This window comes from Struthio camelus, chromosome 3 (assembly GCF_040807025.1).
Source record: "Struthio camelus isolate bStrCam1 chromosome 3, bStrCam1.hap1, whole genome shotgun sequence".
Taxonomy (NCBI): domain Eukaryota; kingdom Metazoa; phylum Chordata; class Aves; order Struthioniformes; family Struthionidae; genus Struthio; species Struthio camelus.
In genome coordinates, this window is record NC_090944.1 from 105932499 (window position 1) to 105948847 (window position 16349).

Consider the following 16349-nt stretch of genomic DNA (forward strand, 5'->3'; position numbering starts at 1 on the left):
TCAATAGAGGATATCTTGTGCCTTAGAGACCCAGGAGCTGAGAGCTCAGAGAAGCCAAAAGCCAACATATTTATTCTAAGTAAAGGGCATCTACACAATAAAAGAAAGCTGCAGATGGACTATACTCACAGGTGAATGTAGGAGAGACTGGAGGGTAAAAACCAGCCAGAGAAAACCCAGCCACATAGTTACTATGCCAACCCAGCCACATAGTTACTATGCCCCATGGCATATTCATTAGGAAAAGAAAGTTTCTAGATGGGATCTTCTGACAGCAGAATTCCCAGTGCAGTGAATAAACATGCATACCTAAATGATACACGCTAGATACCTTGCCTGTACTGGGGAGAAAGGTATATGGTGCAATGTATGAAGAGCGTAATTATGAGATGGAAACCATACAGAATGATTAACCTACTAGCATGGGACAACATGTCCCCACATTAGAATTATTATCATCAATAAATGGACTAGATTAGCACGAGGCCTGACTGTGTTCAGTGTACCTGGGGAAGAATCAGAAGTCACTATGCTGAAGTCTGCAGAATTAAGCCAGAATTAAATAAGATTCTGATGCGTTAATAGCGTCCATATCTGACTATACCATCTCATGCCAATAAACTCAATGAGGTAGAAAAAACGAGTTATGGCCAAAACAGAATTAGTCATAGCATGTGCATTAAACATTTCACGCCCACTGACCAGAAATCCTTGGCAGCTGATTATCCTCAAATGCAAACTTAGTGAAGAATACATAAAATCCATCACCTCTGAGAAACACAAGCAGATACCAAATAACCCTTGCCCCTCCCCTAATCATAAGGTTTCTGATAAAGCTTTCATCATGGATAATAAAATAAATCACTTTCAGGTCAGATTTGCAGCAGTTATAGGTTCCACATCCACCAAGCAAACCAGCAACTCAAGCCTCTAAGGCAAGGAAGCTTTGTCCTACTTTACTGATGAAGAAATGCAGTGAGTGATTTATATAATAGTGTATAGGGCTATGAACTAATCAAGGTCTCCAGAGTCTCACTCAGCACTTTAACCACAAGGGTCATCATCTCCTTTCTCCAGAGTTCTCACTCTAAGAGCAAAGAGCAGCTCCTACATTAACACATATTTTTCCAAGAAAGAAACACGGATAGTTGCAATCTCAAGAATATCATCTTCATTTACTCATAAACCAAGACAGTTTAAAGCATTTGAGGTCACATTATAACCTATTAAACTCTAACAACATGCTCTCTGCTGCACAAGGTAGGAGAGTGAGTCCTTGCTGTGAAGATGGATGAGGATCGGATGCTATATTACACAGCACTTCATTCTCTGAATTGTTACCTTTAGTGGGGCAACTCACAGCAAGAATTATTATTTGGCATAAGTGGTGATGGAAGAATCCAGCCCCAGAAAAAACAAATGAGAAAGGTTATATTAGGAAGACCCCAGCAGGATTTGTTTGGATAGTTTATGTGTAATTTTCCTTGTCTTCTTCCATGTTAGTATCGGCACTGGGGTTTGTCAGGCTGTATGGGATGTAGGCTCTGACTTTTCTCCCTTCTTTTGATACTGCTTGATCTCTGATGCTACCTGACATCCGGTTTTAAGAAGTGCAGCTTAAGTAGCTCTGCGGACAATGCCACAGTCATCAAAAAATGCAAGTTAACTCCCAAACTAAACCATATGGCAAGGGGGAGACTGGAAACCTACACAGATGACAAATCTGCATTTGTTTTCCCTAGAAACTAGGGGTTACATTTGAAAATAAAAAGCATGCTATTCTCTCAAATTTCTTTCTGCCGTATTTGACCTCTGCACTTCTAAGTAGTTGGTCTTAAAGCCATATATGTATGTTGGAAGGCCAGTAGTCCACCACTCAGATGCATTATTAACTCAATCAACTAAACTCAAAGAAAAGTCTGCATGCAGTTTTCCTGTCTTATATTCTGTTGGGGCAAGCTCAGCACTTGACAACATTACATATGATATCAAGTTTTTAAAGTCAGAAGCACTTAACAATCAGAGAGGATTGTAACCAACTGTGGCTGAATCGGCCCAAAGAAATGGGAAGTTCTTCACACAAAAAGGGGAAATAGGCAGCCTGGGTGGGACATCATGTAAGCAGCAGGAACCAAGTCATTAAACGTTTAATTTCACATCATCTCATCACTTCAGTTCTGCATGATTAACAGAACCAAGAGACAAAGTAGCTGTAAATGCCCATGTTAATTTTGCAGTGGTTTTTAACAGTGCAGTGTTTCAGAGTCTTGTGTTAACTTTCCCTGAGGGTGGTGCTACTGCCAGGAAATACAGTGTCTGTCTTCAGAGTTTGCAGACAGGCTAAAGCATTTTACATGGCATGATGATCCTCCGCTCATCTCAATGAGAAGGTAACATGCAACTCTAAGCCACTAGAAAAGAGCAAGCAGTGAGCCTGTAGCATGCCAGCTGCTCTCTGTTTCTAGGGATTTAAGATTTATGGGAAGTTTTCCAAGAGCCTTCAGCAGCAAGCCCTTGGCTAAGCATTTCCTTGTTAAATCTTGTTATTAAACACCCAGATAACATGATTAACCATTAGAATCCTTAGGCCTGTCACAGCCTGATATGGGGATCACTAAACACTCGTGCAAATCAAAACCCTTTGAATAAACAAACACTCCTAGAAAAAACATCAAGTTTGCTCTTATTAGGAAGAAAGATGTGATTCTTCACATGGAAGATTTTTAGAGGGTGGAGATAAGGATACAGATTTCTTTCTTTTTTTTTTGGAAGAACATTTTATTATAATACCCTAAATCAACCTTTGAAGGACAGCTACAATGAGAATAGGAAATTAAAGATGGATTCTTCTGTGAGCAGTGAAATTAATGGAGCCTGGCTTCCTACACATGTGCCCATATAGGCAGCTTCATGAAAGACCAATCCATACATAGCTATTAAGGCACAGAAATTACTTCTGGCAAAGGAAGCCATTAGACTGTTGTGGAGAGTGCGAGCATATTCATGAAAGTAACAGTGGATACTTGCCCTGATTTAATATGTTTCCCTAGGCACCTGCTTTCTGCTAGTGCACCTTTTTATTAAAAAAGTTTATCATTTCTGTTTTTTAAACACATAGAAGAAACCTAGCTGATAAACACTTAAATAGAACAATTGAGTTTTCCCTGCTTTTCCCGTGGAAAAGGTACTGATTTCTCTCTGTCCCTGATCTTCAAGAAACTTGAAGGACCTTTATTATCTACTGGCCAATGGGTTAAAAATTTGCTTGAGAGAAACTGACCCACATGCTTTGGGTCACGTATGCTTTGCTCTCTTAGCCTGTTTTCTTGAGAACCAAAGACATTTTTTGTTTTGCTTTACATTGATTTTAGAGAGAAATCATAAGGATTTTCCTACTTCCCTGGATTAGATTAGTCATTTATAAGGCATCTTCTGCAAAACCTGAAGAATCAGAAGGCACCTAGTAGAGGTAGGGTCTCAAATCCAGTTTTCAGGAGTAGATATCTGATCTAAGATGGTAGTCAATACTACCAACTGCTCAAAAGTAATGACTCTTGAAATTGCTGAGCTCGAGTTTGATATTTGGGGAACTTGAAAGATCAAATGTGCAGCTCAGGAAGTACAGGAAGGAAATGTAGTGTTTGGTTAAAAATTGTCAGAAAGAAAGAGAACTTAGTTATGCTTGGTTTCTACTGACAGACAAGCCATGCAACATAAGAAAGTAATTCAACTTTTCTGCACTTATTTTTCCCTCTAAAGTGATTATATTAAGTTACAGTTCACAGGGACCACTGCAAGTCTTTGGTTGACAATGCTTGCAAGCACCATTTAGCCCTCAGATAGATGTTTCTATGGAAACTATTGCAATCCCTATTGGATTTATAAACTAGGATCCATTAGGTTCTTAAGCTCTTATGCATGAAAGAAACTTTATTTAGAAGCTCCCACTCTTTCTCATCAACTAGGCTGTTCCGTTCTGTGATGCAAAGCCTATCTGCATGGTCAAATCTTGTTATAGATAATTAAGAAAAAGATCATGGCTTCCACCCAAAGTAGTCTATTTAAACGCAGATGTCTGTCCTGTTACCTTCGTGATAAATCATACCTTAGAAAACAAATTGGGCCACCAACTCCGTGTTGCTCACCCATAAGCTCTGAAGCTTTCTAACTTAAGGACATCATGAACTGAGGCTTCCTGCCACTGGTTTGCAAATGCCATCTTTATTCTAGATTTCTATTTCCCCAGTACAAATCAAAGCCCATTTTTGTGAATCATTTTGCAGAGAACTCCCTCTCTTAGTTCAGGCCCACAAGTAACGCTGTGAGGATGCTGTGGATTTCTGCTGACGCCCTATTTAAGGGATCTCAAACTTCATTTCAGGATGGCAACATCCCTTCTTTTCTTGTCTTCCATTGCTAATTACCATTCCTAGTTTTTCTTGCATGAGCATCCAAACACAACAATCTTCTGATTCCCCTATTCCAAATTTAAAAAAAATAAATAAATAGTCACTGCTTCAGACTGATTGCCTTTTAGCAGTTCACAGCTCTGGGGCTGTCCTTCCACAGATGACTGATGAGTACACTCATCCTCTAAAACTCTTAATTACACAGCTTTGCCCCAACAGATGCAATGTAGATCGTCATACTAGCAAAATTAATGCCACCTGTTTGAATTACACACAAAAGAGCTCTTTTGCTCATATTGCCTAGGTGTTTATTAGGAATAAGTTTGCTGGTTTTACCAACATACCCTTTTAAGTATTTTCAGAAGCTTAAAGCAGACTTGGCCTAATGAGTTCACCTTCCTCTTGACATTTTTGAGCTGCATTTTTTTCTTCACAGCAAAAATGGGAAACAGTGAACTTAACATTTGCCAGGGAAGTCCCATTTTGCTCTTCTTGAGCCACATCTCCGAGTCTGTCTCATTTATTGTGTGCTACATCACCATTTCTGAGTACAGCTCTTGGCTTTCTCAGCTCACACACTTCCTCTCTCCTAAAACTCTCTCATCACCTATGTGCCTCTGTCACCAGTGCTGTCTTGGGGCAGCAGCACAGCTCTTGGTCAGCGAGCACCTCAAAAGGGAGAAACCGCTTTGCTCCGCCTGTGGGTTCTGCCTGCTTGTTTTCTACATCCTTACGCTTGCTTTCCAAGTCAGAGGCACTTCTCCCTCAAATTTTTCAGCTACAGGTATTTCAAAAGGAAAGAAAGGAAAATCTTTTTTCTGGATCCAGAGTTCTTCAGCTAGGAGGGATTATTACACCATCTACTCCGACCTCCTTAACATCAATCAAAAATTTCATCCCTCACCTCTGCGTTGAATCATAACTGCATGTGACAAGGGCACAGCTTTCAAAAAAAGCACCTAAAAATCAGGAATAAGGAGTGTGTGCATATGTAAATCAAGACACTATTCTCCCTGTAGTCTTTACCTCCTCCAGAACACTATGCTTCTCCTTCCTTCTTTAACTGATTCTAACCTATCTGTCCTCCATCATAAAAATAAAACATAAAATTACATGGGGGAAGTGAAGCCATTGGAGATTACGATCATACAAAGGATCTCTGGAAGAGTTTCTAACTGCTCTTTCTGGACCGCACAAAGTTTCTCTCTTTCAAATTTCTGGGCAAGAGAGAAACAAATCATATTTCAGTGGAAAAAAGTATCATGGAAAGAGTCACGCAAATGACCCTTCCATAAAACACACCACTAATCACTGCTCATACCCTTTGCTTCTGAACTATGATATTTTGGCCAGAGTTCACAGTAATCCTGAGATAGCTTTGTAGCAGTATTCCCTAACCGTATTTTAGAGTAGTTCAAGAAAGGCTAGAAGTATATGAAGGAACTGGAGTAAGGAATTTCATTCCCAAGTTTAGTTAAGTTTATACATTGATATGAAATTAACTTTTTCAGGGATCAAGCAGTCTCCTGAAGATTGTTTGCCTCATCTCAGACGCTTCTATACCTTTGCAGTCTATCAGTGAGGGAAGGGAAGCATTTTCAAGGTATCAAACTACTGGATTAATTAGAAAGTATAAACTCACATAAACCCTGTGCCCCAGAAATTCTGTGCAAGATTAATAAAAACATTTACTTACATTTCACAGGATACCAACTGCAATCAGAAGAAAATAGGAACATTATCTTTGGTTTCAGATTGGGAGGACAAGGGTCAATTAACTTCAGAATTATCCAAAAGGAGGACCGTGAATCACAACTCCCAGTAGTGAGCTCTGAACCCTTCCACTTGCCTGGAATGGAGACTTACATGAATTCTAACTGAAACAAGAGCAGGTGAGAGATGAATTATGAATTCAGTAGAACCCAGCTGTTTCTTAGTTTCATGTCACTTGAATTACCTAGGACCTGATTACCTAGGAACTTTCCCATCACCTTTCTCCCAAAACCATTCTATGTTAGAAAAGATACCTGACATACCACAGCTATACGAGTAAATCTGTCTGGTATAGGTGCAGCCTGTTCCATTAAAGAAACAACAAAACACATACTCTTGCTAATATAACTGGTACTAGTTCTGAACTTAAACTCTACTGGTAAAAGCACTTTTATCGTTATGGTTGGGTCAGCACTAAAGTTCTTGCTACTATAGAAGGTTTATTAGAACTCATCTAGTCTCGCTCTTTAATATGGAAGGAACAGGAGATACAACAGTGCTACAATCAATGCTAACCTAAACCACTAGTACTTCTTCTAAAGATTACGCTTTCGTATCAAGGAAGAAGTATCATTCATGGGCCACAGATTTGCTAAATTCAGATCACTTCCCAAACTGCAACAAAACAAGAAACTCAAGAGTGGGGCTGTAACAGCAATAAATACAGCCTACTGAAAGGATCTGCCCATTTAATCTTCAGAACGGATCAGAGCATGTTGAATTTCATTGTCCTTGTAACACTGAGAACTTCTTTCTCTATATGTTATTTTTCTTATAGCTACATTTAGAAAGGCTGGGGATGGAGTATCATGAACAAAAGTATCTGTAAGAGTTACCGCACCTTCAAACAACTGACAAAAATTAACATCTCTTTTTAGAAGGAAACCCCAGGTTTTAGATATCCACTGCTACTATGGTGTCTCAAACCTGCCTTCTCTTGGACAGCTTATTGAGGTACTGGTTAATTCCAGCTTGATACACTCATTTATGTGTTATTACCTACCAAGATTGACCAGCTGTAATGGAGAATTTGGTAATATCAAAGAACTTCTCCATTTAGGCAGAGGCATATAAACATAATAGGTTCCTGTGCTGCTGTTGCTTTTTTTTTTTTTTTTTTTTTTAAATGCAGGTAATAAATGCTACATTATTAATCAGAAGATCTAACAAGGAATCAACTATCCAGAAACAATGGTTCATCAGTAGGTCTCCTCCCTTGCCTTCAAAACAGTCCAATAATGGACTGCTAGCCAACTGCCTGTCCTGCCTTAGAATTTTGCACAGATTCGCTCTTTAACAACATTGTCAAAGATAAGCAGGACGATGCAAGGACAGAAGGCACAGTGCATGTACTCTGGGTGATACAGCTACACTTCTTGTTAATTAACAGCTTGTGTCTCTCAGTATAGGTCTGGAGGAAAGTGAACTGCCTATAACTTAACCATAGCAGTGCATTTCAGCAAGCAGAAAATTAAAGCAATTACAGGGGATTGATCCTATTTTACTGTGACAAAGCAATGGATATTTTGACTAAAGTGGGTTCTGTACAGATATCACTGCTTCAGAGTATTCAGCTGATATAGCCAATGCTGTCCCATAAAGTTCCTTATCACCAGCATCAGCTCTCTGAAGCTCACCCCTTAATAGCCATCCACTGCTGCGTCAGCTGGACGCAAGATGACTTTAGCAAACTGTATTTGCAGGGCTGCATTTCCTGACAGCTGGTACAGATCTCTGCCAGTTCGCCCTCAGTGCGAGCCAAGGTGCTCAGGGTCTTTCAGTCACATGGGATCTAGCTGCTCTTGTAATCACAAGAGTTAAAATTCTCTGTCTAGATCTAGCTGTTGACTTTGAAGATAACAGTATCTAGACCTGCCTGCAGGCTTTTCATTTATGGCCAGGCCTTCACAATTAGGTTCTTTTCACTTTTCAGTATGCCTTCAATCTTGCTAGACAAAAATGTATTCATTTTATTTAGCTCAGCTTTGATTTTCTCCTTCCTAGTTTATGTAATTAAATAGCATTGTGCATCTGCACTAATAGAGAGTGGATAGAACAGTACAATAAATACTGCAAACAGCTATATTAGGGAAACATATAAAAATAAAAAAGGTTATAGAGAAAAGAAAGGAAGGTGAGAAAAGGACATCGTGGTAACTGTCTGACACAGAAAATGCACTGTTCTGATCGGCCATGTGGACAATCTTCTGACTAAAGAGATGCTGAGCAACTATAGCTACACTTGTGTCCGTAATCACCGAATGCACTGCAGGAAAAAGGGAGTTCAGAGGACAGCTCAGCTGGACCAGAGCTATACATACGCTTAGCCTAGGCAGTAAGGCTGAGAGACTTATGCACTAAAAGTGTGTCAAGCTGGATAGTGTCCAGGGCCTTCCCCCCACCATAGGGAAGGAAGGGTCTCAGCTGTAAGAGATATGCTACTACAGAAAGTGCCCTCTTTGCTTGTAGCCTCACAGCCTGGGCACCTCCAGAAGTGTTCTCAGAATTGGAATGTCATTTTTGTCTGAAAGGCATCTCTTCAGTAGATTTTTCCCCAGTTGGGTCCAGTTACTGTTCTTCATGGTCCTGAGGGTCTGTAGTCTGAAGATCACCTTGTCATCGTAATCTCTTTCATCTTCCGTGAGCCAGATATATCGCCCATTTCATACACTGCCCAATGGCTCTCAGGGAATTGTTTGCTCTTGATTTTGATCCTGCTGAGCAAGCAGTCATGTCACAAACTTTGCTTAAAATCTGAGAAAGATGGCCCAGGGCTTGTTAGACAAGCCAATAAAACCAAACTTAGGTCTTCCCTGAGCAGATTTCCCTGAGTGTATAGTACAGAGACTTGTGGCTGGAGTCCCTCTGTCATCCCCTTGTACTTGTTCTGGGCATAAGTAATGAAACCTAAGCAACACGCAAACGAGTCCCCTCCATATATATTTTTATAAGCATGCATGCACTTTTTGTTTGCTTATATAGACATATATATACACACATAATGTAAGCACATAAATATAAAAAAACATTTGCATATGTTACCCTCAATTATTTAGAAAACGTAGAACTATTTCGAAAATGTTATGCTGCAGAAGAGCCAACCAGTCACTCAAGATAGAGTAACAGCTGCAGGAAGCAGAGGCCCACTAATACAGATGCCACAGCCTGTTCTCACACTTTCCCCTCTGCCTTTTAGTTTTTATTGTTGGTCTGCTATTTCCAGCTCCTTCCTTTTCTTTTGCCATCTAGATTATTTCTTTGCCAAAATAGATGTGAGCCACAAAAAAATCACTGACTGAGAATTCACTGGTCTAGCTACCACTGTGCAGTTTGCTTTCCTTTGCCTTTTCCTTTCTTTCCTGTCCATCCTCACACCACATTCTGCTAACTCTTCAAAGCAGGAACTCTCTATTGCTCTCTATCTGTGCAAGGGCTGGAACAGCAGAGCTCTGGTCTTGACTGGTAACTAGGAGCTATGTGATAAATAGGTTGTAAAGTGATGTTTGTACATGGCTTAGCAAACTGGAATCTTCTTCTATATTGGCCCCTATGCACTTTAAAATAAACATAGAGTTTAGAATTATCTAGGATGGAAAAGCTATGTATATAAGAAAACAATGAAGAATTGCCAGTAATGTCAAAGCAATTAAAATTCACTCACTGCTTTATGTTTTCAAATACTCTTTATATCTCTTTCCTAATTAGCAAATAATCAGCTGTATATCTAGAATACAAACTTGTTATCTGAAGAGGGTCAGTGATGACACTGCTTGAAAAACCGTGTGCTAAGCAGTTGACTGCATAGGAAAACATCCCTTTTTTGAGCACACATACAACATTCAAGCAATGCCACAAAGCAAATTAGAAAAGAGGGTAGGAAAGAAGTGATCCTCTGGATTATCTGTTTAAGATTAATTTCTTGCTGTGAAAGTTATTAAAAATAACACACAAAGCCATTCAAACTTAGACTATGGTTTCACAAAGCATAAAGGTACGCACAAACACTCTATAAAAACGAAACAAAACTTCTTTTAGCTTCCTCATCTAGAGCTTGGGCAGGTCACAAGTACTCACATAAGCAGACACAAAGCATATCATACCAGGATCTCTGTAGTCTAAGGGGATTTAGGTAGCTACCCTCTTCTCTTAAATACCAGGTAGCGTTAAGAATTAATAGAGGTCCTCCTGGAGTAAAGTAAGCCATCAGAAAGATATCAGAAAAATCTTTGTATCTACTTAATTGCGACTATTTTATCTGATAGGTCCTTGTTCTCTCCACTTCTATAGCCTCATTTCTCTCATTCAACAAGTGAAAGCCTTCTTACTTCAGGGCACAAGCTCACTGAGTGATGAACTGGTGCTGAATGAAACTCAGCTTAGAGTTGCCTTTACAAATTGCTAAACTAGGCTTCTCTTCTTTATTTCTCACTTCCCTCAGTTATTTAAGCAGACTATTTACATTCCACAGCTGGGGCAGCAGACAGCACACAACATGAATAATAAGAGGAAGGTACCATGGTAGTCTTCCAGGGCCCAAATACATACCATATCCTCACTGCACTACTGACTGACCCAGAGAACTCCCAATCCAGCAAGGGAAGGGATGAGGGCTGGAAGGGTCACCAGCATGGCTCTGTCTGCCAGGGCCACGCTAAGACTCCTAACAAGATTACCTATTTGACAATTGGGATTGTGTTGCTTTTTATCTGCTGAAAGGAGGAAAAAAAAAAAAGAAAAAAAGATTTCTCCAAGTCCCTTTGAGCTCTGGCAACCAGCTACCAGGGTTCCAGCCACCAAACACTGCATTTACAAATATGAAGTTACTTTTTTTTTTTTTCCTTCCTCTTTTAAAAACCTCTATTTGAAGTAGAGATAAGCCAAAACAAGCAGTATATTTTCCACCGCTGGCACCTAGTGAACTAGAGGGGCTGGGCAAATATTCAAATCACTTCAATATTGGAGAGGTTTTTTTTTTTTTCCTTCTTCTTTTCTTTTCCAGACAAAAACTAAGAGAGTACAAGGCTGCAAAAACCCTTTAATCTTATTTTGCTCATTTCCATTTCATAAGAAACAGCCGTTTGTACTTTAGGGAGACTGCATTTGGTCCAGGTTTGCACTTCACAGCCATATGGCAAATATCCTTGGAGACGTTTATAAGGATACTTCTGAGCTGCGCTATCAGGATTTTTCCATTTCCCTTTCAAACAACAAGGGGAAAACGGCAAGAAAAAGAGTTTTGACGCTAACGTCAAAACCAATTAAACTTACGGTGAGGAAGCCTTTCCATTAAACACTAGAATTTCTGGCTTGTGAGACGCCACAGGTTATAATCCACTCTTAATAAGTTCAAGAGCGAAACAAAAAACTACCTGCAATTAAACCCTTGGAAAACCGCTCCGGCAATCACCGTACAATGGGAGACACTACCACTACCTTCCTTCTCTCAGGACCCGTCGCTTAAAAACCGCGCGAACACCGCAAAGCGGGGAGGACAGCGGAGGACCCGAGAAAGGCGTCACCAGCAGCAAGAAACCACGGTCCCAAACAGCCGGGAGAAAGCTCATTCAAAGCAAACTGCCCCAGCGCCGCGGGGCGGGGACAGGCCGGGCCCGGCGCGGCGTTGCGGCCATGTGCGTGCATCGCTAGCGACGGGGCGGGGGGGAAGGTAGAAAAAATAAAGAGGGGGGAAAAAATATTTCTTTTCGCACGGTTACGCGTAAGGCGAGGCCGGCCGGCCGCGCCCACGCGCGGAGCCCCCCCCCCCCGGCTCACCTGGACGAGCCGCTGCAGGGCCGGCCCCCGCAGGCAGGTGTAGTTGGCCAGCAGCTCCCAGCGCTGCTGCAGCAGCCGCTCGGCCGCCTGCCGCTCGGCCGGACCCTCCAGCGCCTGCAGCACGCCGGCGCCCAGCCCCAGGTAGCCCAGGTAGGCCAGCAGCAGCACCGGCGTCCGCCAGCACCACCGCTGCTCCGCCGCCGCCGCCATCCCCCGGCCGCCGCTGCCGTCCCGCCGCCCGCGGCGCTGAAGAAGGGGCCGCGCCGGGGGCGGGCGCGGGGCCGCCCGCGGCGGGGGGGCGGCGCCGGGCAGGGCCCGCCGGGCTCCGCCGCCTGCCCCGGCCCTGCCCCCGCCCGGCCCTGCTCCCCCCGGACCGGGCCGCCCGGCCGGCCGCGGCGGCTCCTGCGCCGGGAAGGGACACCGGCGGGCTGGTGCCTTCGGCGGGAGGCCGAGCAGCGGGTCACCTCCTGCCTCCGGAGGGACGCTACCCAACTCCATTCCTGTCGAGCCGAACTGCCTGCCTAGCTATGCGGGACCTGCTCGAAGGTCGCAACACCAGCAACTCAGATAAAGCTAGTCCCCCCCCCTCCAGCTCAGGTGCTAAGCCTGCTCAGATGGCGGTAAACATGTGTTTTTGATAACACCTCTTCAATATAAGCAATTGGGGAAGTCACCACATAGCTCAGATGTGAAGGTGAATGGGAGAGGAAGGAATTCATGGGATAGTCTTTTCATGGTGGTTGTGGTTTACCTGGGGCACATGGGAGCACCCTCCCGATACAGCTAGTTCCCGAGACCTGTGTGATGCTTTGTTGTGCAGCGCTGCCTCAGGTGTTCCACTCTGTTCTCCCTCACTAGTAGAAAAAAACAAAACTTTTAGGACGTAAACAATTTGGTAATTTACCTGTTTTGTTGCAGAACGAGAGATAAAGAGGAATAAAAACACTCATGTTTCTGAGCAGGATAACTTTATACGGTGCCAGATGGTAATATCTTCTCACGCTGTCCTGTGAGTTTCTTGCCAGAAGAGTATTTGTACTACTGGAAATAGGGCAGTGTTCAAACAGGCACTGTACTAGTGGGACGCTTCTGTTACGTGTTTAACTGATGCTTTTCTGGGAGGTGCTTTAGGCTGACTAGCACAAACTCATGGCTTTACTGACAAGACTCAAAATTGAACATGCAAAGTTATGCCTCCACAAAACACCGTCTACTAGTAACACTTTGCAGGATAGACTACTTCCAGGTTAAAGATTCCACTCCCAACACATACTTCTAAACCAAAAAGAGTTGTTCTGCTTATTGATCAGCCTTTCCAATGGATTGATTATTGAACGATGTTTAAAATGAAAAAAACCCCCACCTTCCATAAATAACATGCCAGAGGGAAAAAAGGACACAAAGATACTAAATCACATACATACTCAGTTTCCTCTTTCATTTAAGATGTGGAAATAGACACATTTGAACTATATTTTTACATTATAACCACGTTAAAATCAGATACAAAGCACACTTCTAAATATAACCTTGCAGAAATGTTACTTACTAAACATATAGCATTTAATGTCTACACAGAAGAGAAATTATGTAAAAGAAATACAGGTGAGACATAGGGTTTGTAACTACAAGTAAGAATATTTTCAGTTCTAGGGCATCAAGCACACACTTGCTAGAAGGAATTTGGGAGGGAAGAGAAGAGATTAAGATTCACAACAAATCTTTGAAGAACCGTTTAGTATTTTAATGAATTGATTGACTGATTTACTTGAAAATTCTCCAAAATGTCACTTTGCAGTCACAAAAAAGTTTTAAGTTTGAGGGGAATACATGTGTGTCACCCTCCTATTTGCATTCCCAGGTCTAAAGATTGAGAGACTGGCTCAGATATTTGCAGATGATGTATTGGTGTTTTCTGGAAGGTACTGATAGCTCCAGGGCTGAGAAAGGGCAGAGCTGGGCTAAAGGATAAGCGTAAGACTGGAAGGACTGTTGGTTGAAGATGGGTGTTTTTCCTTGTCCTGCGCTGGGATGCAGTGGTAGCTGTTGAAGACAAGGTGCTTCTTTTCCACACCACAGATGAACCCTGCCTGGAATAGAGCTTCTCCCAGAGGCTGCAAAGCTAAATTCACAGTCTTCAGAAGCGCTGTTTTCCATGCGTCCTGGCTGAGCATCTTGCAGCAGGTTGTGTGATCTCCATTCTGTGCACCGTTGATAAAATGGATTAGAAAGAGAGTAAAAGAGTCCCCTTTGTGCACTCCTCTGACTCCTAGCAGGCCCTAGTGATAGCACAGTTCTTGCAACTTATTTTTCTTAGCTGGTCAATTGTTTCCTGTTGACTATGTTTTTGTTGGAGGAAGAGTGCTGAAAAGTACTTTATCCATCCGTGCACAAGAACTGGGCCTGTGCTCTCAGTGTGAATCTCAAATCAACCTTGACTATGGACGTGCATGACATTTAGGATCTTCTCTGCGTCTTGAAAAAATTACAACAGTGAGCAGAAGATTTCTATCACTTGTATGACACAGGAGGGGTAGTCAGCGTCTTTTCTTTTCTGACATGACTGTATGCTTGACTTAAGGTGTCTTTCTGAATCTTCTGGAATGCAGCTTGAGAGTTGCTGCAGCTACACTTAGCCTTACCAAAAGCAGCAGCAGCAGAAAAAAATCCAGAATCTAATCTCACTGTGCTGCTCCTTGGCAGAATCAGTATCAGGTACAGGAGCGATTTACCAGACTGAGGTAACAGCAGTGCCAACTCACAGCTGTCAGATGTCAAAGAAGAAAGATCATAGTATATACTTTGCTAGTAAGTGGTACATGTTTGGTATATCTGATGAATCTTATTATCACTTTTTATGGCATGCAACATAGTGTAAAATATGTTATACGATCACCTTTAGACTGTTGCATGTTTTATGGCTTGCTGTGACTAGATAAAGCAAGGAAGGCATGGAAAAAAGGAAAGGTAAATAGAACTGATTAGATATGAAAGTCAGTAGAACTTTGTCTTTCACACAAACAGGCGTAAAATGTTTTATAGTGCTGACACAAGACAGTTACAGAATACAGCAGTTGTAATGATGATACCAAGTGAATATACAAGCATTATGTCCGAAAGAAAAAGAAGACTGAGAGAAAATGTTTCTCATGAGATTTGCGAGGATACAAAAAGCCAGACAGGATAGACTTGGCTGCTCTCAGGGAAAGAGGCTACAAAGAAAGTTGTTGCACAAACTTATGGGAATAGCTGGCGGCACAGAGGAAGATCAATGCAAAGACTGAAGAGATAAAATCTATGAGGCAGGTAGTGGTAAGACATGAGTGAAATCTTAGATGGGATAAGCATGTCACAGTTTTCAAATGATTCAAATACATCTGATAGTTGGCATTCTTACATGCCAGCATTCAGATTTGAGCAGTCAGGCTGCAATATGCAGGAGTCAACAACTGGCAAAGAAAACAAGCACCAAGTAAGATGCAAGAACAAGCATCTATTCTGACTCTCCTCAGAAGTCGAAATCCAGCTGACAAGACCTGTGGGAAGAGATTTGTAACTCCCACAGAAGTCTCCACATGTTTTTTGGACACTTCCCCAAAATGAAACATCAAAGCAGTTGCTGAAGGGCTGACATTTGATGTTACTATATTCCGTCAGCCATAGGCTAGCTTGGGGCTAGTTTGCATGTCCAGTCATATTTCAGTCACACCTTATGTTAAAGTTCCACTTACAAATGAGTTTTAAAAGGAATAATTAATGGTTAATACAAGTTATAAACATACTGAATGAATAGCAGTATGTAAGTATTTACAACCATATCCATGGAAGGTATTATTGATGGTTGTCTGACAGAACTGATAACAATTCTTTTATCAAGTTTCCATAGTTTACTTCAATACAAAGTATGACTACAGTTTTATATTTTAGTAGCAAGCCTGTTACAAGGTGCTCGTATGTCCTTTTTAAGCTTTTCTGCCCCTTTGGAAATGACTGCTGCTACTTTTGACTTACAATAACTGTGACAAAATCAAACTCCTTATTCTCACTGGTAATGCTGTGCACATGACCAAAGTCCATATCTAACACAACAGCCTATCAATCTTGTTTAGAAGTAAATGGATAGCATCAGTTCTGTATAGTGCATAATAGCTCTTCAGTGAACGCAATTACCAGACTCTAAGATATTTGTGAACTAGCTGGAAGTAAGAAAGTCTGTTTGCATTAAGATTTGGTTTGAAGTGCTGTTTGCAAGTGGTTGTGAAATGAACCGAGATAACAACTTGCTCTCAGCTGTCAGTTTGTTCTGAATGGAATTATAACAGTGCAGGCAGTGCTGCATAGACACATAATTTCTGCACAGTTTAAGAGTATTAAGTATTTTAGTCCAGGGACTAA

At 41.7% G+C, this 16349-nt stretch overlaps 1 protein-coding gene across 1 annotated transcript in view; it reads right to left on the reverse strand.

The window, feature by feature from the left end:
- KCNK17 (potassium two pore domain channel subfamily K member 17) overlaps positions 1 to 12209 on the reverse strand; it is a 28398-nt gene extending 16189 nt beyond the window's left edge. The window contains exon 1 of the mRNA XM_068939554.1: positions 11955 to 12209. Coding sequence (XP_068795655.1) covers positions 11955 to 12164 — 210 coding nt within the window. The 5' untranslated portion in view covers positions 12165 to 12209. The remainder of the gene's footprint in view (positions 1 to 11954) is intronic.
- Positions 12210 to 16349: the final 4140 nt, after the last annotated feature.